General features: G+C 38.9%; 1 protein-coding gene and 1 pseudogene across 1 annotated transcript; one reads left to right on the forward strand and one right to left on the reverse strand.

Annotated features, from left to right (window-relative positions):
- Positions 1 to 11,062: 11,062 nt before the first annotated feature.
- Positions 11,063 to 12,522, reverse strand: LOC149404648 (phytochrome B pseudogene; annotated as a pseudogene).
- A 3,329-nt stretch (positions 12,523 to 15,851) lies between these two features.
- LOC149404649 (uncharacterized) lies at positions 15,852 to 20,264 on the forward strand. Its single transcript, XM_089604565.1, has 2 exons — positions 15,852 to 16,067; positions 16,708 to 20,264. Exon 2 carries the CDS (start codon positions 16,722 to 16,724, stop codon positions 20,004 to 20,006), a length of 3,285 nt encoding a protein of 1,094 aa, XP_089460691.1. The 5' UTR covers positions 15,852 to 16,067; positions 16,708 to 16,721; the 3' UTR covers positions 20,007 to 20,264.
- Positions 20,265 to 23,798: the final 3,534 nt, after the last annotated feature.

The raw sequence follows: 23,798 nt of genomic DNA on the forward strand, positions 1-23,798 counted from the left end.
CCTTGAAGGGACTCTTTTCCTGATCGATTGCATTAAGCAACTGGATGTGATTCATCCGAGACGACTGATCATTCCTTGTACCATTATTTTCACCCAGCAATAAGACATTTAGCCTTTCCTTGTCCGGGCACTCCCGGGCCAAGTGAGGACCGTTGCATACGAAGCAACCTTGCTGGTCCTTCTTCTTATTGACATTCAAAGCACAATCCTTCAACTTGTGTTTATCTTTCTTTGACCAGTCATTCTTCTTCCATTCCTTGCAAGATTTCTAAATCTTCTTCTATTTTCCTTTCTTTCCATCCTTGGACAGGTCAATCAACTGCTTGAAGTCGACTAGACCATCTACAACCGCCATTGCCGAGGGCAAATCCTTCACTACTTGCCTTCGCAACTCAGTCTACGCCCAAAGCTGCAATCCAGACATGAAGTTGAACAACTTGTCATCACCAGACATATTCTTGATGTCGAGCATCAAAGAGCTAAACTCCTTGACGTACTTGCGCATCGTCGAATTGTGACGTAGTTTCTTCAGGGACTCCCTCGCCAACCAGGCCGTGTTGCAAGGTAGGAATTCATCCTTCAAAACCTTTTTCAATGTCTCCCACGTCTGTTTGAGCGGCCTTCCCAAATTCATGTCATTATCCAACCTTGATTGCCACTACAACTTAACATCCTCGGCCAGGTACATGCTTGTCACGATCACCTGTTCGGCTTCTGAAACACGAATAACCTTGGAATACTGTTCCATGTCCTAAAGGAAATTCTCAAATTCCTTAGCGTTACGGGGACCTTCGAATAATTTAGGCTCCGGGACTCTGACTTTTGATGTCGATCTGCCATCACCACGTTCCGACTGTTAAGGGTTTGCCAATGCCATCTTCAATAGCACAATCTCATTCCTCATATTCTTCGCCGCCTCACTTGAAGTTCTTAACTTATCGCATAGCAACAAGAACTGAGTCTCCACCGTCTTCACCCACTCGGTGTGAGCCCAATTGAGAGAATCCAACGACTCGCCATTGGCCGTTATCTGGATCGAGAGACTTCCATCTTCATTCTCCCAAGGATCATCAATCCCGAAAATTCTTTCCAACTTGGACAGGCTGTCCCTTAGACCGTTAATCGTTTACGCCTGCGCCGTCGCCACCATGAAAGCCAGTTAAGACTCTAATACCAATTGTCATAGGGACAATATTTCCTCCCAAATTTTGTGCATGTGATGGATAGAACACTCCCTGTCCGATCGGCCAACTATCCGACACAACGCAAATAAGCAATACAACGGCAACAATAATAAACACAATCAAACAACCAAGCATACAAGAGAACACACAATCTTTACGGAAACCCACCAATCCTTTTGATTAACTCACAAAGGAATCTGTTTCCACTATCAAGCAAGGACACCAAACTTTATGTTGACTCATGTCGTGCAAAGCAATATAAATAGTATGGACGATTGACATCCTACAACCGCCCACTTATAAACTGTCTAGTAACCGTCGCTGTCAACATATGCACGGGCAGTTACCATAAATACAAAGACTTGCTGCCACTTGCCCACTGAATGCCTTCAACGAGTGCCCACCTAGCACTAACCATCCGTACATATCCATCAAAGTGAAAACTGCTGTCAACCGCTGGTAACCGCATCCACTTGTCATGCGCATGCGCACTCGCTCAGATCCCCGCCTAAGTCAAGGATCCTAAGCCAAAACCTTTTTAGATGAGCCGAGGGTAAATTCGCATGGATGAGAAGAAGGTACGGGCGATCATGGATTGGCCAACACCTAAGAAGGTGCCGGGGTTAATGTCATTCTTGGGTCATGCAAACTACTACAACAATTTCATTTCGAGAAAGGTGAATCCTCTGACTGACTTGCCGAAGAAAGATTACAAATTGGTGTAGTTGATTGCCAACTTGCCTTTTAAAGTTGAAAGTAACAGTGTCGGCGGAACCGTTACTAACTTCCGAACTTTGACTTGCCATTTGAAATCCACACGGATGCCTCAGATTGTGCAGTTGACGAAATATTGGTGCAAGATGGGCATCCTTTGGCCTTTGAAAGTAGGAAACTGAAAGATTCCGAGCAAAGGTATTCAGTCCATGAGAAGAAAATGACGGTTGCGGTGCACTGCCTAGATGTGTTGAGGCACTGCGTTCTTAGGCCCAAGTTCACGGTCATGACGGATAATGTAGCCAACACCTACTTTAATACACAGAAGAAGCTCATTCCGAAATAAGCAAGATGGAAAGAGTTCATGGCTGAGTTTGATTTCGAGTGGATACATAAGGCGCGCAAATAGAATCTAGTCGCGGATGCTCTTAGTCGAAAGGAAGTTGAAGCATATGTTGATGGGTTGTCTTCGGGAAAGTCAAATTTCCTCGAATGGGTGATGGAGCAATCATGCTCGACTGTGCCTATGTGAAGCTAAAAGAAGAGGTAGTCCAAGGCCTAATTCAGAGATATTGAGTCGAGGATGGCCTCATTTGTGCAAAGGGTAGTCGGCTATATGTGCCATCAGGTGCAGACTTGCGCAGAAAGTTGATATGCGAGACACATGATCATGTGTGGGCAGGACATCCCGGTGTCGAGAGAATGTTGGCATTGTTGGCGAGATCTTACTTTTTGCCAAAGATGGGTGAAGATGTCGAGAGCTTTGTTCGGACGTGTCTAGTGTGCCGACTAGACAAGATGGAAAGGAAGGCATAAGCAAGGTTTTTGCAGCCTCTACCGGTCCCAGAGAAGCCTTTGCAGTCCATTTCGATGGATTTTATAGTTGGTTTTCCATTGGTTAATGGAATGAGATCGATCTTGGTGGTGGTAGATCGCTTCTCAAAGTACGCGATATTCATTGCGGCTCCTCATCAGTGAATGGCAGATGTGGCAGCCGAGTTGGTGTTCAAACATGCGATCAAGTATTTCAGTTTGCCTAAGGATATTATGAGTGAAAGAGATAGTCGGTTAACAGGTAAGTTCTGGACGACGTTATTCAATCTGATGGGTTCAGAGTTAAAGTTCAGCATGGCGAACCACCCGCAAACTGACAGTCAAATTGAATGACTCAACTCATTGTTGGAGGAATACTTGAGGAACTATGTGTCAGCTAGTCAGAGGAACTGGATGGATTTGCATGATAGCGCACAATTTTGCTACAATGTGCATCTCTCATCGAGCACGGAAGTGACTCCATCGAAGATAGTCATGGGTCAGTGTCCTCTCGCGCTGCATGAAGTGGAAAAACAGAAGTCCCAAGGAAGTTGCCCAACAACGTATAGATTCTTGAGAGACAAGTTTGAGTTGTCGGAACAAGCAAGAGATAGGCTGGCAAAGATTGCACGACGAATGAAGAAGTATGCAGACAAACAACGTCGGTCGCTAGAGTTAAAATTAAAGCCACAAATTTGGAAGAAAATCGTAGATAAGAGGGTAAGGGGCTGGTATCGAAGTATGATGGACCATTTCATATGGTCAAGCGAGTTGGCAAGGTAGCTTACCGACTCATGTCGCCGGACATATTGAAGATTCATCTGACGTTCCATGTAAGCTTCTTGAAGCCTTACCAGACGGATGTACAGGCGGATTGCGGCAAGGTGAAGAAACATCTACCGACCGTACGGTAACATTTCGACAAGGAGATAGAGAAAATGCTTGACCATCGGGTCTTGAGTCAGAGTAAGAAGAACATGAGAGCCGAGTACCTGCTTCAGTGGAAGGGCAATGGAGCGGCCGATGCCACTTGGGAGAAGGCGACATCCCTTTGGCAGTTGGAGCAGCAGATCCAGGCATTCGATGCGACGAGTCCGACGAGGACGTCGAGTTCATCTGGTGGGGGTGGTTTGTTACCACATTAGAAGATTGGCATGGCCACCAACACATTACGGGGCAAAAGTGTGCTTGTTGGCCCAGTCTAAGCTGCACGGGCAGCAAAGTCTTGGACGAGACGGCGAATAACCGGGAGAGTCAGTTGACCGAGGCAAGTGCGACGGGTTCAGCACGACCAGACAAAGACGTGCAAGGCGAGGGCTGAGTGCCACGTGATGTCCAAATGTTGGAAGGCAGGAAGCACATTGACGCGCACTCGACTTAGGTAGGGATTTGAGCGAGCGCGCATGCGTATGACAAGTAGAGGCGGTTACTAGCAGTTTGCAACAGTTTTCACTTAGACGGATATGTGCAGACGATTAGTACCAGATGGGACTCGCCGAAGGCATTCGGTGGGCAAGTGGTAGCAAGTCTTTGTATTTGTGCTCGTGCCATGTTAGCAGCGACGGTTACAAAACGATTATTTGTAAATGGGCGATTGTGGGATGTCAATCGTCCATACTATTTATATTGCTTTGCATAGCATGAGTCACCGGAGAGTGTGGTGTCCTTGCTTGAGAGTGTAAACAGAATCCTTTGCGAGTTAATCAAAGGTTGGTAAGTTCCGTAAAGATTGTGTATGCTCTTGTATGCTTGGTTGTTTGATTGTGTTTATTAATGTTGTCGTTGTATTGCTTACGTTGCGTTGTGTGGTATAGTATGTTGATCAGACAAGGAGTGTTCGAGCTATCACATGTGCGAAATTTGGGAGGAAGGTCTAGTTGCAAAATAGCCACTTTGAACTTTACATTTACCTTAATAGTCAATATTTAATAAATTTTAGGTAATTAGTCATGTCTATCTCTTTACGGGTAAAAAGTGACAAGAATATCCCGCCAACGTTTTATTTTTATTTTTATTTTCTTAAATATTCAAATCTTTGTAGGTATGGGTTATCACGTAAATCAAGGAATGAGATTGCATTACACGATGACCATTACTCCATTGTCATTTCAAAAAATAAAAAAATAAAAAAAAAATAAAAAAAAAAACCGAAAGACTACCGTGAGAGAAAAAGAAAGAAAAAAACCATTTTCGATTTCTAAAAATCGACAACAAAGGTAAAGATCGTAAATTTCCTATATGCATAATAGCAGACTATTCCCCATTTTTTATCTCTGAAAATTTGATGTTTTTTTTTATCGGTGCTGGGAGTTTTTTTTTTACAATTTATGTTAGTAAATCGATAGATTAACAATTTGCGAGTATGACAAAACAAGTTTTTGGAGTTTATTATTACTATTTATTGCTATATGTAAACCAAGGATTTATTGAATTTTCAAAACATGCAAACTCGATCTCAGTTTTTTGTTTTGTTTTGTTTTGTTTTTTGTTTTTTTTTTCGAATATGTAAATATTAAAAATTGTAAATGGTTTGATTAATAATGAAGAAATTTTTTATGATTTATAAAGCAAAAATATATGTGAAATAAATTTAAAGTTATTTACCATTTCATATTACGGAACCTCCTGTCAATGAACGGCCGGAGAGAGCTGGTCAGCAATCTGCAGCAACCAAAACACCATACATCACAGAAAAAAAATGCCAAAAAAATTTCAGATGCCCAACCAAGCAGCCAATCATCGTTTTCGTTGGGCATTGATGACTAATTTTTACAAAATTTGCTTTATCAGACTTCACTGCAATTTTGCTTAATTTTTGCATCTTTGGGATGTGTAAGGAGGATGCTAGAAAGAATCCGACGGAGACATGGTAAATTTTTTGGAGCAAATGACTCTTAACATGTGTTAGAGTTATCAATGTGATATATTAGAAAGAGAAATTTCATCGTAGACTTCAAAATTGAGAAAATATTAAGATTAGATTTTTTTAGTTGAAAAATATTCAAAATTGAAATTTTGATCAAAATTCGAACAAAAATACCATTTTAGTCAATTAAACCTCAAATTTTTTATAATTTCCGATGAATTTCATCTGAATTCATCGGAACTCATCGGAAATTAGATTTGTTTTTGGTAAAATTAGTCCAAATCATCGGAATTCATCTTATTTCCCTGGTCAACAAATAAAAAAAAAATGAAGCCAAGCCCTTCATAGATTTACCTGTATTTCGAGTACGAGATTGTGGCCACGGAAAGCAAAAGAGACGATCCCGAGCGAATTGAGGATCTCGAAAGAGCTTTGCGATCCCGGAGATTCCTTCGAGGGGCTCGTGGGAAATCACGCTCGGCCTGCCTTGGGTTACAGCGGCCGAGCCATTATGAAACACCGAACAGCCCCCTCCGTGTTTCGCAACATGTCTTTGGCCGCCCCCATCAGCTCCTGCAGCAACGCCTTCCGCCTATCCATCGAACTACTTATCCCCCACTTCCTGTTTTTTTCTTTTTTGTTGTTTTTTTATAATCAAATCAAATAATAATGAGACCCGCCTAGAGTCGTAGAGCCGACTGCATTGGTCGAGTCTCTGACTCCCATGAAGCAAGTAAATGAAAGAAAAACAGAAAAACTGTGCTTGAAATAAGCAGTGATTATTGAAAAGCTTAAAAACTTGAAATAAGTAGTATTAATGGAAAAACTTTAAAAACAGAAGTTCAATATCCTTGGAAAAGCAACCAAACATGGTGCTAAGTCTAACAAAGCGAAAAAAGACGCAAATAAAGTATAAACTCAACAAAAAAATTTAAGCTTTGCACGTGATTAGCAAAGATTTAACAGATCACATATTTTACTCCATTGAACACTAAAATCCAGGTAATCAAATAACTAAATACGAAAAATATGGAATGTTGACAGACTAATTCAATGAAACAAACTACCGAAAATATTATTTTAATTTTACAGCCGAATATATAGAATTCAAATTGAAAAATTGGTAAGACCAGAATATAAGCTTCAAATTTTAAACTAACATGCCGAATTTAATGTATTGATGAACTTCCAAATCAATAATATGCCGAACCAAAATATTGCCGAAAATAAAATTTGAATTTGAAAAAAAAAATGCCGAATATATATTGTACTACAGCTAATATAAAAAGGCAAATCAGAAAGAAAAAACGTTACAAATTAAGCCACGTCATGTCCATGTCACTATTGTGGCTATTATTATTTTTTTTATTATTTATCAAATATTGGCTAGATAGCAAACGTCAATGTTTAAGTGGCTTAGTTAAAAAATAAGAAATTAGAAATTGCTCTTTTCCACCTGCCCTGTTTGGCATTAGCTTGTGCTTCTAACATGAGTAAAAAATAAATATTGCTCTTCAGTAAAATATTGCTCTTCAGTCCACTTAATTCTCTTTTAGATTCAAAGGCTGTAGGAGTCGGAATAGGTCTCTGGCCTCCAACGTGGTTACGAGCTCGCCGGCGTAGTTGTACACGAAGCTCCCCTCGGGAACGGAGGCAGCGACTCGGCAGAGATATTTGCAGAGGGAGATCGTGACTTGGGGTTTTTTTTAAGGGAATTGATTTTTTTTTTCTTAGGAGAGAAAGAGAGAAGAAACATGACAGACATAAAAATGAAAAAAAAAAGGATAAAAAGAGATGTTTTACATTGGGCCAGCTAATAAAATTGTCTTAATTATGGGTTTTGTTGATTTTGGTCAAAAACATGAAAATTACTAATACTTTTGTCCATTTTCCAGGGAATTTGCGTCGAAATTGCGTGAATCGGTGATGAGTTTTAAGTTAGGTTTTGCAAAGCTCATGTGCTAAGTTTACTTTTGATAGTTTTACGTTATGAGTTTTGGACGTAGGGTTTCTTAACTGTTACAACTATTGTGGCCTTTCAAAATTATGAAACCCAAGTTTAACTTGTTTATATAGCACATTTACGTATGTAATTATAATTTATGTATTTAGCATATTGATAAAATATTATATGCATAATGTAATTTCTTATTATAAGCATATTTTTAGTACTAAAATATTTAATATGTATTTTTTAAATTGCACAATATTATTTCTATCACAATTTATGTGTATCGCCACTGAAATATACGTGAACTCCACTTTTTCAAATTTTCATATTAATATTTCTGTCGCAATTTTCATCGAGCTCCCCAATTTTTTATTTTTGGGACTTTGAACACAAAATCAGTATTAAAACAATTGTGTATGAGTTTTGTTTATCCCACCTGATTCATCTACAAGTAATTATAGACTTATATATATATATATATATATATATATATATATATATATATATATATCAAAAGTAATTATGGACTTTTAATTGGCTAATTTAAAAAAAAATATGTTAAAAGACTATAATTTCGTTGATACTTTCTTTTCTAGATTTTTTAAAGCCTACAATTTAATGTTTCTTTTTAAAGCCTATTATTTTAATGTACTTTTTTTTTTGGCTTAATAGTTTAGTTTATACTTTCTTTTCTATATTTTTTCCCCTATTGTGTACCCCTTATCTCGAGATATCACTACTTCCACATGGAATTAAGCCAATATTACGACCAATTTAACTTGAAATTAAGTATGAATATCGTATATGATGTATTGTTGTAGATATTCTATACGTTAGAAAATTAACGGGATATGTTTTTAGATTTGCTTTGGTCTCGTATTTTTTTAGTGATTAGTTTAAATTTACTCTATAAATTAACTTAGTATATATTTCATAAGAGAATTGTTTGCGGATTAGTTTAAAGCTTGAGGAATTTCATATCATATTGAGATGTATTTTTTAATAAATTTCGGTAATGAAAAATAGACTTTTTTTTTAATTAGAAGCGACTTATTGCTTCTTAAAGCTTTCGGCTTCTAAAAGACAATTTTATAGCAAGGACTTCAGCCTTCTCTGGGCTCCAACTTCACTAATTCCATTTCCTACTTTGATGCCACCGACAGTAACAACCATCCGGGAGACCTCGATATGTTCGTGTGGAGCTCTTGAGCTTCTATGGTGTCCTAGTGTCTTACGTGTAATGAATGGAGCCGGAATCAGCGAATTGATGACATAGGTTCTCCCTCTCCGACGATCGCAATGCCATTCTTACCTTCGCAGACAAGAAGGCGAATGTTTTACTCCAGCCTCATTGGTCCCATTCGGTCCCTCGTTTATTTTGCATATAGTTGAATATGAAAAATAATTATGGGGTGCCTATGGGTGTGGGATTTCACCTCCCCATTAAAAATGTTTAAATTGGCTCGAGCCCAATCAATCATGAGAAATGATTGAGTTCAGCTCAATTAGGGCCCTGCTCGTCCAAATGGGATCACCTTATCGTAAGCCAAAGCCCAACGCGTTCAAGGCGTCTTCTCTTTTTTATGGACCGGGTTTAAGTTTTCGCATTGTCAGTGGCCGGAAGAAGCGGTCCTCAGCCGATCTTCTCGTCACTACCAGCACAAGATAGCACAAATGCAACTCTTCCAACCATTTCAGTCCGACCACGTATCCTCAAGATCGATGACATGAAAGCAACGATCTCGACTATAAATGGAATTGAGCTAACAGAAAGGAGGACATCAATATTATTATTATTATTATTATTATTATTATTATTATTATTATTATTATTATTATTATTAGTACTCGATCTTAGTTGAGCTAGTCAATTAGTCGAACTCAGTCTCAATTGTTCTCTTTTGACCTCGTACTCAATTAAAATCATCTTTGTCGCACGTCTTTTGTTTTAGTTCGTTTCTTTTTCCTAATTATTTCGTTATAAATCAGTTTTATTCAGTTCTTATATGGCGAATTCTTGAGATTCAGATAAATATAAATAAAACGATACACTAAATATAATCTATAGTTTCGTGATTGTTAAGCAACCGATATCGACATCAACAATGCCCATTCAAGAACTTTCAATTACAGAGTCATCGAACATTTGATTATTTGTATCTTCGAAAAACCATCAATTTGTAACTTTGGAGCTTAAGGAGTTTCTCATGTATGGATTTAGTGGACACCAGTCCAAGGATTTCAATTACAGAGGTTTGTGAATCGTTCAATGACACTATTATGTGCTATTGGTCAACATAAAAAAATGGAATTATGGTACAAAATAACCAATTCAAACTAAATGTTTAGCAAAATAGTCAATGTTTCATAAGTTAGTGCATTTTTAGCCATTTATAATATAAAATACTAATATACCCTTAATTATTTTCAAACTAATTAATCTAAGCATCCAAAATTTTAATCCAGTTTCAAAACACCAAAAAAATAAAAAAAATAAAAAAAAAATTACATGATCTCAGTCAAGGTACATAATTTCAAAAAAATTAATCGTGCCTTTAAAATACATAATCCCTCACCTAAACAGGCAACAAAGTCTAATTCAATTTCAAACCACACAAAGAAGTTTTTTAATCGTGCCTTCAAAATATTTAGCCTACCATCTATACATGTAACAAAATATTTGAAATCTAGTCATTTGTAATGAGAAGACAATGAAGTGTCAAAATTTATAATTCTGCTTTTAAAATTTTTAATCCACTGTTCGATAAACCATAATAATAATAATAATAATAATAATAATAATAATAATAATAATAATAATAAGAAGAAGAAGAAGACAGCGATGATGGTGGTGGTGAAGATCGACGATGATATTGGCCACAGAGATCGACGACGACGATCTAGAGACCGCCAAGCCCTAGCCCAATCATGATGATTCCGAAAAAAAAAAAAATTAAGGTTTCGCGTTGGAGAAACCGGCTTGTGACTCCCTATATCTACTGAAGCGACGACCGAGATCAGCTTCGTCATAAATTCTGAGCGGAGGCCGAGGTAGGGTTCCAGGTCGCGGCAGAGAGATTCGAAAACGATCTCGCCGTGTTCGTCATTGTGGAGTCGGTAGACCATGACTCGGTTGTATTGAAGTGGGAAAGTCCCATATGGGTTGTGTGTGTGAATGGACATGTGTTTATATATTAGTTGAGCATCTCCACTTAGTACCAATTGGTTTTAAGATGTAATTCAACATGGTCTCAGAGTCTTATTCATTCACACAACTTGAATTTGGCCCGGCCCACGAGAAGCGTGAGGGGGATTGTTACTCGGCTTGGTCACGCTACGCATGAGAGGAAGTATTGAATTGGGAAAGTCCCACATTGGTTGTGTGTGTGAATGGACATGTGTTTATATATCACTTGAGCCTCTTCACTTACCAGTTGGCTTTAAAATGGAATTCAACAGGTCGTAGCCAGTGAGGTCTCGAACGGCCTTGACGACGGCGGAGCAGATTGAAGGGACGTCGCCGCCTGAGAAGGACTAGAGGTGTGAGTTCGTGCGGATGACGAGTTTTGCGGATTGTACGGCTCCGGCGATGGAGAGAGCGTGATCGTTGGAGCGGGAAGGTTCGAGATCCAAAACCACTCCGACATTGATGCGGTGGAAGATGGTGTAGAATGGCTGGGAAGAAGATCGGGAGTGGGTCCATACGGGTTTCAAGAGCGTGATCTCTCTAGCGGTGAACGTTTTCTTGAGCAACGCTGTGCTCGCCAGAGTGAAGAGGAGGCGAGTGTCGGCGTCGATTCTGACGTTGAATGTGTGTAAGAGAAGGGAAGAAGAATAAATGTGTGTGTGGTAGGTGGAGAGTTTTGTTTTTTTTTTTTTTTTTTTTTTTTAATTTGAGCTGTTCTGTTTCATTTTTGAAAAATTGAACTATTTTGTTAAAATCAAATTTAAAAATAGCTAAATAGTCGCATAACAAAAGTCGATAGACCTTTTATTGTGTTTTACTGCAGGCCTCAAGTATTCAACAACTATAATAAATACAATTTTGGAATTATTATTAAAAGTCGACAAGTTATTCAAATTTAGATATGTGTCAAGAAGCTATACAAATTTAAACATGTTTAATATATTCATCTGTGGGAGATGTATTCTTCCAAGATGTATTCTTCCATATCAACATTTTTTTTTCTCAAGTGTAACTATATTTATTTTCTTAACATGTTAATTTGATTTATATATATTTTATCCATATGCCCTTAATTTTTTTTTATTTTACATGACACTCTCACGTGTTGAAAAACTGTTGAAATTATACAAAATGGTTAAAATGGACACTTTTAAAATATTGAAAGTAGAAGTTTATCACGTTTCAAAGATCAAGGGGCATTATATTAAACGTGTAAAATTTAGGAGGATTTTCATAATTAATATTTATTTTATTTAAAATCGATACATATTCTTATTTATAAAGCAATATAGTTTTTATACTTTAAATTTATATATACCCCCAAGCACATTAATATTTAATATTGACGAGGGCTATATTATTTTCATAATTTTCTATGTTATGTTAACTCTCAATTTTTTTTTTCTGTTTTTTTTTTTGGTTTTTTTTTTTCTTCTATTCCTTTACTAATTATTTTATCATCTTTTATTTTATGTTGTCACATGGTAACTCTCATTTTTTTATCTTCTATTTTTCAATATATATAAATATTTTAGTTTATAAGTGTTGATGTTGGACTTCGTCCTCCATTAATACGCAAAAATTTGGGCCCGATATAGTTGTAATTGGATCCAAACCCATAAATTTGATTAATCTTTGGAGTTAGGTCGAGTTTGATCAGCTCGATGCACGTAATCACGAACTGACCCTCGAAGCAATGTAAGCCAACTCGACTTCGTCAGATACCATAACCTTACTTCTGAAGACCCGGACAATGTGTAGCCATAACGACATTCACCTCGTAACGGCCTCGCACAAGACCAGGCATCTAGTGACAAGTGTCCATTTGGATAATGACGAGCTCTCCCTCATCCGGCTGATGACGTGTAACCGAGAAGATCATAGCTCGCCAACTGCTTTCACTACTACAAATATAGGCATCGGGTGCGACGAAAGTCACAATCGATGCCAAAAATGTCGCACCCGAAAGTTCTTCGGATGTGACTTTAGGTGCGACATTGTTGCATCCAAAAGTCCGTCGCTAAAGGCTTCGGGTGCGACATGTCACACCTAAAAGTGTAACATATTAGGTGCGACACTTTTCGGTGTGACATGTCGCACCCGATGCCACTTAAAATGAGCGAAATTTTTGGTTTTCTAAAAAGGTATCCGATGCGACATGTCGCACCCAATGCCCATTTAGGTGTGACATTTAGGTGCGACATGTCGCACCGGATACCCTTCCGCATCAGAAAATGAAATTTGTAATAGTGTTCCTCGACTATAAATATATGATTAATGTGGAGTAGAGTTCGGCTCCATTGGATAAATTGACATTGGGCCGCGAAAGCCCAATACTCACCAAAGCCCGTTTCAATGAAGTAATTTAAAAAAAAACAATTAACGACAATTATTAATTGATTTTTATTAATTATTGTCGTACAAATATAATAAATTACTAGGGCCCGGCCCAAGTCCATTAACGAACTCAAAACGTAACCGCCAAGGTTGTGACGAAGTCGAAGTCAGCACATGAGAAGTAATCTCACCTTAATACCCGGAGATTTAACAATTTCTACCGAGTCCATTCAAATGTGTAAGCAACGTGGCAGAAGAAGAGGCGATGAAGGAAGAAATCACTAACATGTGTCTTCGAGGATTTCGCATCTCGTCGTAGTATACATTCTCTAGTTCAGAGAGAATTTGCACATGACTTTGACCTATTATCGCTTACTCTCTCTCTTTCTCTAATTGTATTCCGGAGCTCGTCGATTGTGTTCATAATCAGTCGAGCTCGACCAATGTATTTGCTATTTGGGATAAGATATTTAATAAAGACAATTACCTTTTTCGTTCTATTTTTATATTTATTATTACGGATTTGATATTCATTTCTTACATGAAGCCTTTCTGAGATCCACAAATAAATTTAATCGAATCAAACACCGAAATATTTATATTTTTTTCTTCGTGATTGTTGAGGCTCGGAAACGAGATTAATAATTAAAACACCTTTTAAGGCACGTTTTGGCCAAATTATAGTTATTATTTTTATCATTTGCAATTGTATTGATCAAACAAGTCCGTTCAATAAAAAAGTCCAGAGCTATCATTTGATCTTCGTTTATTTCCTATTTACGTATTAATATTCATTGTTTCGAAATTGGATTTAATCTCATCACAGACTTTTGAGGCCCGTCTCAAATAAATCTACATCGACAGTTTCAACCACGAATTAGTTGAGATTGTTTTTAGTGTGGTTCTTTTTTTTTTGAAAAATAGAAATCTATTATTAATCACAAACATTCTTGATTAATTACAGACTCTATCGAAAGAGGAAAATCCTCCAACCAAACGAGTTTATCATCTATGTAAAGAGCGTAAGTTGCTAACTCATGGGCTACTATGTTGGCTTCCCAATAGATGTGAGACAACTTTACTCCTGGAAAGTTAGACAATAAACTAGATACATCAGACAAAATGGAATCAAACTCAATCATGAAAGAAGATTTCCTCTCCAAAGCTTGCACCACCGTCTTAGCATCTGACTCCACAAAGTGGATAGGCAGAAACACGTCCAAAGCCCAAGATAAGCTGTAGCGGAGAGCGAGAGCTTCAGCTTCTTTGACCGTGAATTTGCTTGGGAGATTTTGAGCCAATGCAGCCATGACCAATCCAGAAGAGTTGCGAAAAACAGCTCCAACTCCAACAAAGTTAGAAGATTTTGGAATTGAGGGGTCGATGTTGAGCTTGTAGAGGTCGCAACTTGGGGGCACCCATCTTGCTTGAGAGCGGTCCTGTTTGGGGTAGGGACCGCTCGGCAAGCTAACCGAAGAAGAGCGTTTGGATTGGGCAGACTGAAATTCACGAAGGAAATTAGACGTCCACGAAGTAATCTGGTAAATTAGGAGTCCTTATAAATGAGTAAATGGAAAAGTTACAAAATAATATATAAATTCTAATTACCGATAGTTTATAACTATAATCCAGGAAACCAGCATGAATGGGTGATTGACCAGCGATTGGTTTAGAGCTTCTGCAAAAGAAAGTAAGGGTAATTGAGAATTAATACTAAATTTGTGGTTAAGAGCAGGTATATATCTAGGGATATGTATGTATAATCAATCCTTCTACTGTGAGGGAATATTAAAATTATATTATGTTTTGACTATAGAGAACTATGATATTTGAAAGTAGGCGAAAAAGATATGTGCAAGTCTGGAATATTAGATTGGCTGTATAGTGCTATTATATTTGATGGGAGCGTTTAGATGATCAGGATATAAGATGAGCTTGAAGACATAAGGGTTAAGCAGCGGGCTTAGTTATGGTAGCCCATGAGGTTGTTAAATTTTAAGCAATTCATTCAGTTTTAGCGAGAGTTTGGCAGCGAGTTTGCCATACTGAGGATGTACACTCAATCACACCTTCACTTAGTATAGCTCTCACATCTCTATAGACACAGATGAAAATTATATTACTAAAGATTTTCTGTTTCGGTAAACTTGATCCATAAGTGTATATAATTTGAGAGAAATAAAGCTGATTATTAATATTGTAGTTCAAATTCAATCATTAGTAGTGGTTCTTCGTGTCAACAATAAGTATTATTTATATATGTGTATATATATATTTTTTTCTATCTATGAATCATCTTCATATTTTCATTGGCTAACTAATGTTTTGACAAATAATTGTAAATTTGTTTTATTTTCTTGTTATTATTACGATTAATATAAAAACGAGAGAAACATATGGTCAAGTTGTATTTTCTTATGCTAAAAGTTAAATGATTTATCTAAAAGTTATAAAGAATAGATATCTAAGAGGATATTAGATTTGAATTAGTTATATTTGATATTCGAATAATTCAATTACAAAGATTGTCATCCTTAAAGTTATGTATCTTTCAAACGCGTTTTCAAAACCATAACTTTTTTAAGGAATATGTATAGAAAACAATAATAACGTGAAAGGAAAACTTACTTCCTATTCTAGCATAATCTGGATCTCCTACCGTACTACCTCTTTTTCACGCAAGAAAATCTGAAAATCTTCGATATCGCTGCCAAGTTTCCGAAAAAGAAAAGAAAAATGAACATTGCATTAATAAAAAATAATAAAATATATTATGGATCACACATGACACGTTGTCGTTTCGAGAAACCGTATTCCCAATTTTTTGCCATTTTATGTTTTTCTTTTCCTCAGCTCTCTCATAATTCACGCTTTCGCACAGAGAGACACGACTCACCTCTCTCTCGCTCTCTCACTTCTCACTCTTCTCTTCGCTCTGATTTTTTCTCTAGTGATCATAGTGCCACTACTGGGCATCGTCTATCCAACGACGTGAATTCCCTGGATGAAAGCAAGGTACAGAGTTTTTCATTTTCATATATATCTTTTTTTTTTTTTTTTTTTTTTAATTTCTGCGATTCCGTTATAAAGCAAATTCTTCTATTATATTTCGTGTGGAATTTGGCTTGTGTGAATTGTTACATTGTTTGTTAATGAATTAATTTATTCAAGTCGGTTCATCTGTCATAAGTCCTGTTTCGTTGCCCAGAAACAGTACCGAGAATCTTCTGCAGTCTTTTTGAATCGGTAATTGATCATTATATGTTCATTGAGACCTTTCCATTTTTAATTGGCCTCTGATATGACGCTTGTGTATAAAAAAAATAAGGTTGTATTTCGATACAGCCTGTTCTTCTTTCTTGTGAATTTTATGTTTTTCCTTTTATGTGTTATGAAGTTACAACCATCGTTATTGTCCAATGTTTATTTGACTCCGAATGCGATAAGACGGGGCTTGTGCATAAAAATTAGGGTTGTATTTCGTTACAGTCTGTTCTTCTTTCTTGTGAGTTTGTACTCTTTTTGGCTGTGGAATTTTATGATTTTCCTCGATGGGTTATAAAGTTACAACCGTCGTTAGTAATGCGATAATATTGTCCAATGTTTATTTGACTCAGAATTTGATTATTGGTCACTTTGGCTTTTGGGTTTCTAGGGTTTGACGGGACAATGCTGCCCCCAGAACCCTCAGGAAGAATACCGTTGGCTAATGGTACTTACTCCAACATAAGACTCGGAAAATCGGTGCTGGAAAATGGTGAGTCCTCTCACACCGATTGTGTCCAGCCCAAGTTCAAGAGGCGTAAAGTTTCAGCCGTTCGTGACTTCCCACCCGGTTGCGGACGATTTGTTCAACGCACTATCTTGGGACCGACCAAAGATCCAGACCCGGTGGTTGCCAACGGGCACGAGAGTAACGGAACTCACCCGGGTTTGTCGGAAGATTTGCAATTGGTCGTCGCTGCTACTTTGAGAGATGAGGACATTCCGTTTTTGGCGGACGGAAATTTTTTCCTGCCGTCGAACGGGTCTGTTGATGCTTCCAATGGCAATGGCTTCGTGAAGCGCCTTAGAAATTACCCTCCTCGGAGGAAAGTTTCGGCTGTTCGGGATTTCCCTCCGAACTGTGGAAGATATGTGCCTCGGCTCATCGAGGCGGGGTCGGCGAATGCCTGCGCTTCTCCCGTAACGGATGTTCTTGTCCCGGAAAAGCCTGAGCCTGAGGTGAATGGTGAAAAAGCTTCAACACATGTATTGGATACTGATGATAGGCACAAAATGGAGGATGTTCGAGATGGAGCGACCGAAAGGTCGGAGATGAGTGGTGTTGAAGTAACTAAGACTGTGGTTCAGCCTAAAAAATCTGATGCTGGAATGAAAGGAAAAACCCCAGACATGACCATGGAAAATGGTGCATCTAAAATAAATAAAGACGTTCTCCAAGATAAAAAGTCCGTGGAATCGCTTGCTTCGCCGACGAAAGGCAAAGAGACGGCTAAATTAGGTGTGGATGAAAAACCTACAACAGTGGCAATGAAGACTGTTAGAAAGAGAACTCTCGGCGATGCACGGCTTAAGGAGTCCCCGGAAGAGGTTGCTTCGAAGAAGTCTGAAGGTTCGGGTAAAGGGAATTCCAACATGGTATTGGATAAAAAGCGCGTAGTGGAAACGGGAATTGTTGATCTGAAGAAAACGGTAGATTCCAATCTTGATGGAGATTCTCACAAGAGAAAATTGGAAGGGCGTGCTCGTAATGGAGACGAGGAGACGATTCAGTCTAAAGGTAAAAATGTTGCAGTGGAAGATGGGTCAGGAACGGAAATGGACGTTGAAGAAAAGGAGAAGCTTTGTGAACCTCCTTTCGAAGATGAGCTCATCTGGTGGGACCATGAAGCTGCGAAAGGCGGCGATGGCTTTCGAGGTTCAGGAGACGAGTTGGGTACGAAAAAGGGTATTCACTCCAAGGTAAGGAGTGTTATAGAAAAGCAATCAGACCCATGTGGAAATCGTGACCAGGTTGAGCGAGTAGATTTTGAGAGCTCTAAACCTGCGTCGGGTAGAGTCGTTGTGCAAGATTTGAAGGCTTCGCCAAGCTGTCCTCAGAAACAAGAGAAGAGTGCTTTGAGCTCGAAGCCACCTGATGGCATGGTTGAAAGAATAGAGAAAACCCCCTATACGACTAGTTTCGTATATGGAAAAAAGACTAAGATGACGGCCAGAAAAAAGATTGATGAAAACGTCGTCAGAGAAATGTCTTTAAAGAAGATTTCTTCTAAAAAAGAAACCAGTCCAGGCAAAGGTCAGCCGATGGTTGTGGAAAAGGATAAATCAGTTAAACATAGGAAGAAGGAAAAAGATCTTGGCGTGGCTAAAGTGTCACGTCCTTCGAAATTCTATATCCCGCCTCTCCACCCAAGTACTTCAAGCGGCAATAGCGATCGAAGTAAAGTGAAGGAGGCATTGCGGCTTTACCATACCCATTTCAGGAGGCTCGTGCAGGAGGCCGAAAATTCCAAGTCAAAGGATAAAATCAAACGAATCGACATGAAAGCCGCAACCTACGTCAAAGATGTAGGTAAGCTGGTGAACCAAGAATCCAAAATCTTGGGATCCGTCCCGGGAGTCGAAATTGGCGACGAGTTTCAATACAGGGCGGAGCTTAACATCATCGGTCTCCATCGGCAGACCCAAGCCGGGATTGATTACATGAAATATAGAGGGAAGATTGTCGCAACGAGCGTTGTCGCTTCCGGCGGATATTCCGACGACTTAGAAAGCTCGGACACCTTGGTGTACTCCGGCCAAGGAGGGAATGTTATGCAAGCGGGCAAAGAGGGCAAAGAGCCCGAAGATCAGAAGCTCGAACGGGGAAACCTCTCCTTGAAGAACAGCGTGGATGAGAAAACCCCCGTTCGGGTCATCCGCGGATCCGAGTCCGCGGACGCGAAATTCAAGACTTACGTCTACGACGGGCTCTACTTGGTGGAGAAGTATTGGCAGGACGTGGGCTCGCATGGGAAGCTCGTTTACCAATTCCGACTCACAAGGATCCCAGACCAGCCCGAGCTCGCTTGGAAGGAAGCGAAGAAGAGAAAAAAGAACAAATCGCGCACCGGGATCTGCGTCGAAGATATCTCCTACGGGAAGGAGGTGATCCCGATATGTGCGGTGAACACCGTCAACGACGAGAAGCCTCCGAGCTTCACGTACATCACGAAGATGATATTCCCCGACTGGTACGAGCCGAGGCTCCCGAACGGGTGTGGCTGCAACGGGAAGTGCTCGGACTCGTCGAAGTGCGCGTGCGCGGTGAAGAACGGCGGCGAAATCCCGTTCAACCACAACGGAGCGATCGTGGAAGTCAAAGCCCTGGTGTTCGAGTGCGGCCCGAATTGCCGGTGCTCGGCTTCGTGCCCGAACCGGGTGAGCCAGCACGGGATCAAGTACCAGCTCGAGATCTTCAAGACGGAGAGGATGGGTTGGGGAGTGAGGTCCCTCAACTTCATTCCCTCGGGTGGGTTCGTGTGCGAGTACTTGGGCGAGCTTCTGAGCGAGAAGGAGGCCGATGAGCGCACCGGGAACGACGAGTACCTCTTCGACATCGGCAACAACTACAACGACAACACATTCTGGGAAGACGGGCCAGACGAAGCGGGCCCCAGCCAGCCCACGAGGGACGGGTGTTTCACGATCGATGCGGTTAAGTTCGGCAACGTCGGGCGGTTCATCAACCACAGCTGTACGCCGAATCTGTATGCGCAGAACGTGCTGTACGACCACGACGACTCGAGGATTCCGCGGATTATGCTTTTCGCGGCCGAGAACATTCCGGCGATGCGAGAGCTGACTTATCATTACAACTACACTGTGGACCAGGTTCGGGATTCGAATGGGAACATCAAGAAGAAGAGCTGCTTCTGTGGCTCTGATGAATGTACTGGCAGATTGTACTGAGTGAGGTACGTTTGCCCTGATTTTGATATGAAATCACGTGTAAAGATGGGTCTTAGTTTGCTCTAGTTTACGGAAGCTAACCGAATAATCAGGACATCACATGTTAGTTGTAGTCATTTTGTTTGTCTTGGCAGCTTCTCAATTCGGCTGACCAAGACATGTTACATACTTAGAAATCTGGAGCTGGAAAATTATAATGTATGTTGACGAAAAGAGTAGACACTAATGCAGTCAAGGGTAATAAAAATTATGTTGTTCCTTGGTGGTTTAGTTTTTACGGAAATGTCAATTGTGGATGAGAATGTATCTGAAAAATGTAGACGTAGACGGATGCCTTATAGAAATCCTGTGTTGTCGATTGGGCTGGGTCGCCCCATGGGCTTAACCCGCCAGGCCTATTTTTTTTAGAGATTCTGGGGTGGCACAACCTGTTTCGAAAAGGGCCCTCAAGTCAGGCCGAGCTGTAAAAAGCCCAACCCAAGGCCATGAGAGTAGTTCAGAGAACGGATACCTTTCATATCGATTCTTCTTTAGGTAAATTTGGCCATGAGAGTGTGAATTTGGCCATGAGTCTTTCGAAAAAAAAAATGCCACACTTCTAACAAGTAGATTCAATTTTCTCGGAAAAATTTGATATCTTTTCATTTTCTACGAGAACAGATACCTTTCATATCGATTCTTCTTTTAACGGTGGTAGTAGTTTTTTTTAGACAAATTATGAAAATAATCCTCTCGATTGCGTCTTTGGCCACAACCATGTCTCAACCTCGACCTCGTTATTGACCCTAGTCTGTTGGAGTTGCGAGCATTTTCTTCTAGAAATGCTTTTGAAACTCGATGGATGAGAGTGATGATTTATCTTAAAGAAATTGTCTCAATTACTACTATCTCATAACTCTTTTCTCATTTTCCACCAAAAACATAATTTGGACAAAAATACTAGTAAAATGAGGAGAGAGAATAATTTTTATCTATTTCTACCATTTTTTTTTTACTTTCTTTCTAATTTTTTTTTAGTCTCGTTTGTGTCAAGATTTTTTTTTCTTTATATACATATATATGTCAACAATTGACAACACTGGAAAGTTGGTTGATTTGTTGACATAAATGTCAATAACTGACATAATTTGTTGACATAGATCTCAACAATTGATATATGTCAACAATTGACATAATTTGTTGACATAGATGTCAAACAATTGTCACATATATGTCAACAATTGACATGATTTGTTGACATAATTTCAATTGTTGAAATAATTGTTAACAATTGGCATTTTTCTCTAATCATCAACGAGAAATATTCTTACTTCAAAAAACTTATTGAAGCTTGTCCCATTTACAAATGACAATCGAAACTTGTCTCATTTCAAAAATAGATGCTAACTCATTTTTTCTTTCTCAAACACAAATAGCATCAATATAATAATAAGTTTGAGTGAATTATTTACAAAGGCAACACACTAAACAGAGCATTGTATTAAGACTTTGGATCGTCTATCCTTTTTTTAGTGTCTTTCTTTGTGTTCTTTCGATTCAATCACCATCACAGTTATACGAATTTATTCTTCTTTATATTCTTCAAATTCAATCACCATTATACATACACAGATTCTTTAGAATGGAAGGACAAATTTACTCTGAAATCAATCAATCACTAGACATTCAGAAATGAGCAAAAAAAATCAGACAACATTAAGCAACATTTTGGTACTCCACTAGCTGATACTTCATCTTCTTCCACAGCCTCTTTCCTTTGCTCTTATTCGTCTCCGCAGAACCTTCCTGAGGAGATGAGGCTCTCAACCCCCTCATCTGGTTCGGGCTCGGGTTCGGAATTGTTATTGTAGCTCTCCGACGAAAGTAGAACCTTCCTCCGCTAGAATCACGGCTTGCCGACAAAGCTCATCCTTGAACTCGAACCATCGGCAAGCGCAGTTGATTTCTGATTTTGCCTCGTCGTCGAACGTTGTAGATTTTAGGTTTGTTAATTTTTTTTTCTTCTCTTGGACGAGTAATAAAGAAGAGTCTGAAAGAGGAGAGAGATCGAAGAGAATGAGAGAAAGAGAAAAAAGAGAAAGAAAGAAAATAATGGAGAGAGGGTAAAATAGTATTTGTGTATTGGGTCCACTAGTATTTTTTATCAAAATTATGGTTTTAGATGGAAATGAGAAAAATCTTATAAAATGGTAGTATTTGAGATAATTTCTCTTTATTTTATCACTCATTTTTTCTGTTATGCAATGATGAGACAAAGACCGGTTCAAAGTTTGGACTAGCTTGATGGTTTGCATGCAATCCGTTGTCTAGCTTTCCCTTGCTCTTTCTTGACTTTGTATTTTGCTTCTAATTCTTGGCTTTTACTAGTATTGATAAAACAGTCCCTAGTTTATTTTTATTAAAAAATAAAAGCGAATAATTCATCCGGCAAAACATTCTTGCTAAAAATATAAAATAATCATTAAAGAAAATTGCAGTATAAATACTTAATTGTTTTTTGTTTTTGTTTTCATATGTACGGATTCTTTTATCATTTGATGTAGAAATACCTAATATTATCTTTTAATTACATCATTATTGCCCAAACTTCTTTGACTCAAATATAACAAATAATTCAAAAATGGTGGCATTAATACTTGATATATTTTTGTGATTTCATACTCATATATTCATTTTTTTGGACGGCATAAGTTCATACTGTTAGTTTTTAGTTGTACTGTATCTACCAAAGCCAATGTTTGTGTCGGGGTTCTAAATTTTTTAAACAAGTTTCTCCACTTATCCGTACACAAAGATCCCTGGCGTTAAATTGTTGATTAATCGATCAGTCACATGGCGTAGTGAGATCAAGGTTTAAGTTTCACTTTAATTTACGTATCTAGATCGTTCTTCGTCATCACCGTTGCCGCGGCCAAAACGGAGACCGACTCAGATGAAAAATCATCATGTTCTGCTCTCTTCATTGAAATCGATGAAATCCATTGGGCGAGGCTTATCCGAAGATGAAAATAATGATGAACTAGTTGAGATGACATTCTTAACGTCGATGAGTCATCCTCCAATCAAGCCACCAACACCGACAATGTGGCGGAACTTGATCGAGTTTGGGCTTGTCTTTATTTTTAACTCAATGTAAAGTTAATATTCAGTATTTATGCCGCCGAAAAAAAGAATAAATATATAACTATGAAACACGAAAATATTAGGCTATGTTTGGTACGTAACTCAAAAAGAGTTTTCCAGTTTTTGAGTGAAAAAAATAGGGAAAAAAAGGGGAATCAGTGTTTGGTTAAAATATTCGGGAAAACTTTTTAAAAAATTTGGAAAATGTTTTGAAAACCGGGTGAAGGAAATTGAAAACAGGCTAGAGGTGTTTTCCGAAAATTTTTTCACTTTTTTGTCGCGTGTAGTACTCTGTCCTCTGTCATTATTGTCGAGCAACATAAAAAAAAAGAAACGCAGAAGAGAGAGAGAAGAGAGAGCGAGCGAGAGAAAAAGAAAAACGCAGAAGAGAGAGAGAAGAGAGAGCGAGCGAGAGCGAGAGCTAGAGCGAGAGAGCAGATCAGCGAGCGAGAGCGAGAGCGAGAGAAAAAGAAAAACGCAGAAGAGAGAGAGAAGAGAGAGCGAGCGAGAGCGAGAGCTAGAGCGAGAGAGCAGATCTGAGTATTTTGAGAGCAGATCTGAGAGAGCGAGAGCGAGAGCGAGAGCGAGAGCGAGAGCGAAAGCGAGAGAGAGAGAGAGAGAGAGTCGCCGGAGAGTTGTCGGTGTGTCTTCTCGGTCTTCTTCTCCGTT

This window comes from Urtica dioica, chromosome 2, assembly GCF_054948205.1.
Source record: "Urtica dioica subsp. dioica isolate 48M chromosome 2, U.dioica_male_clone48M_v1_H2, whole genome shotgun sequence".
NCBI lineage: Eukaryota > Viridiplantae > Streptophyta > Magnoliopsida > Rosales > Urticaceae > Urtica > Urtica dioica.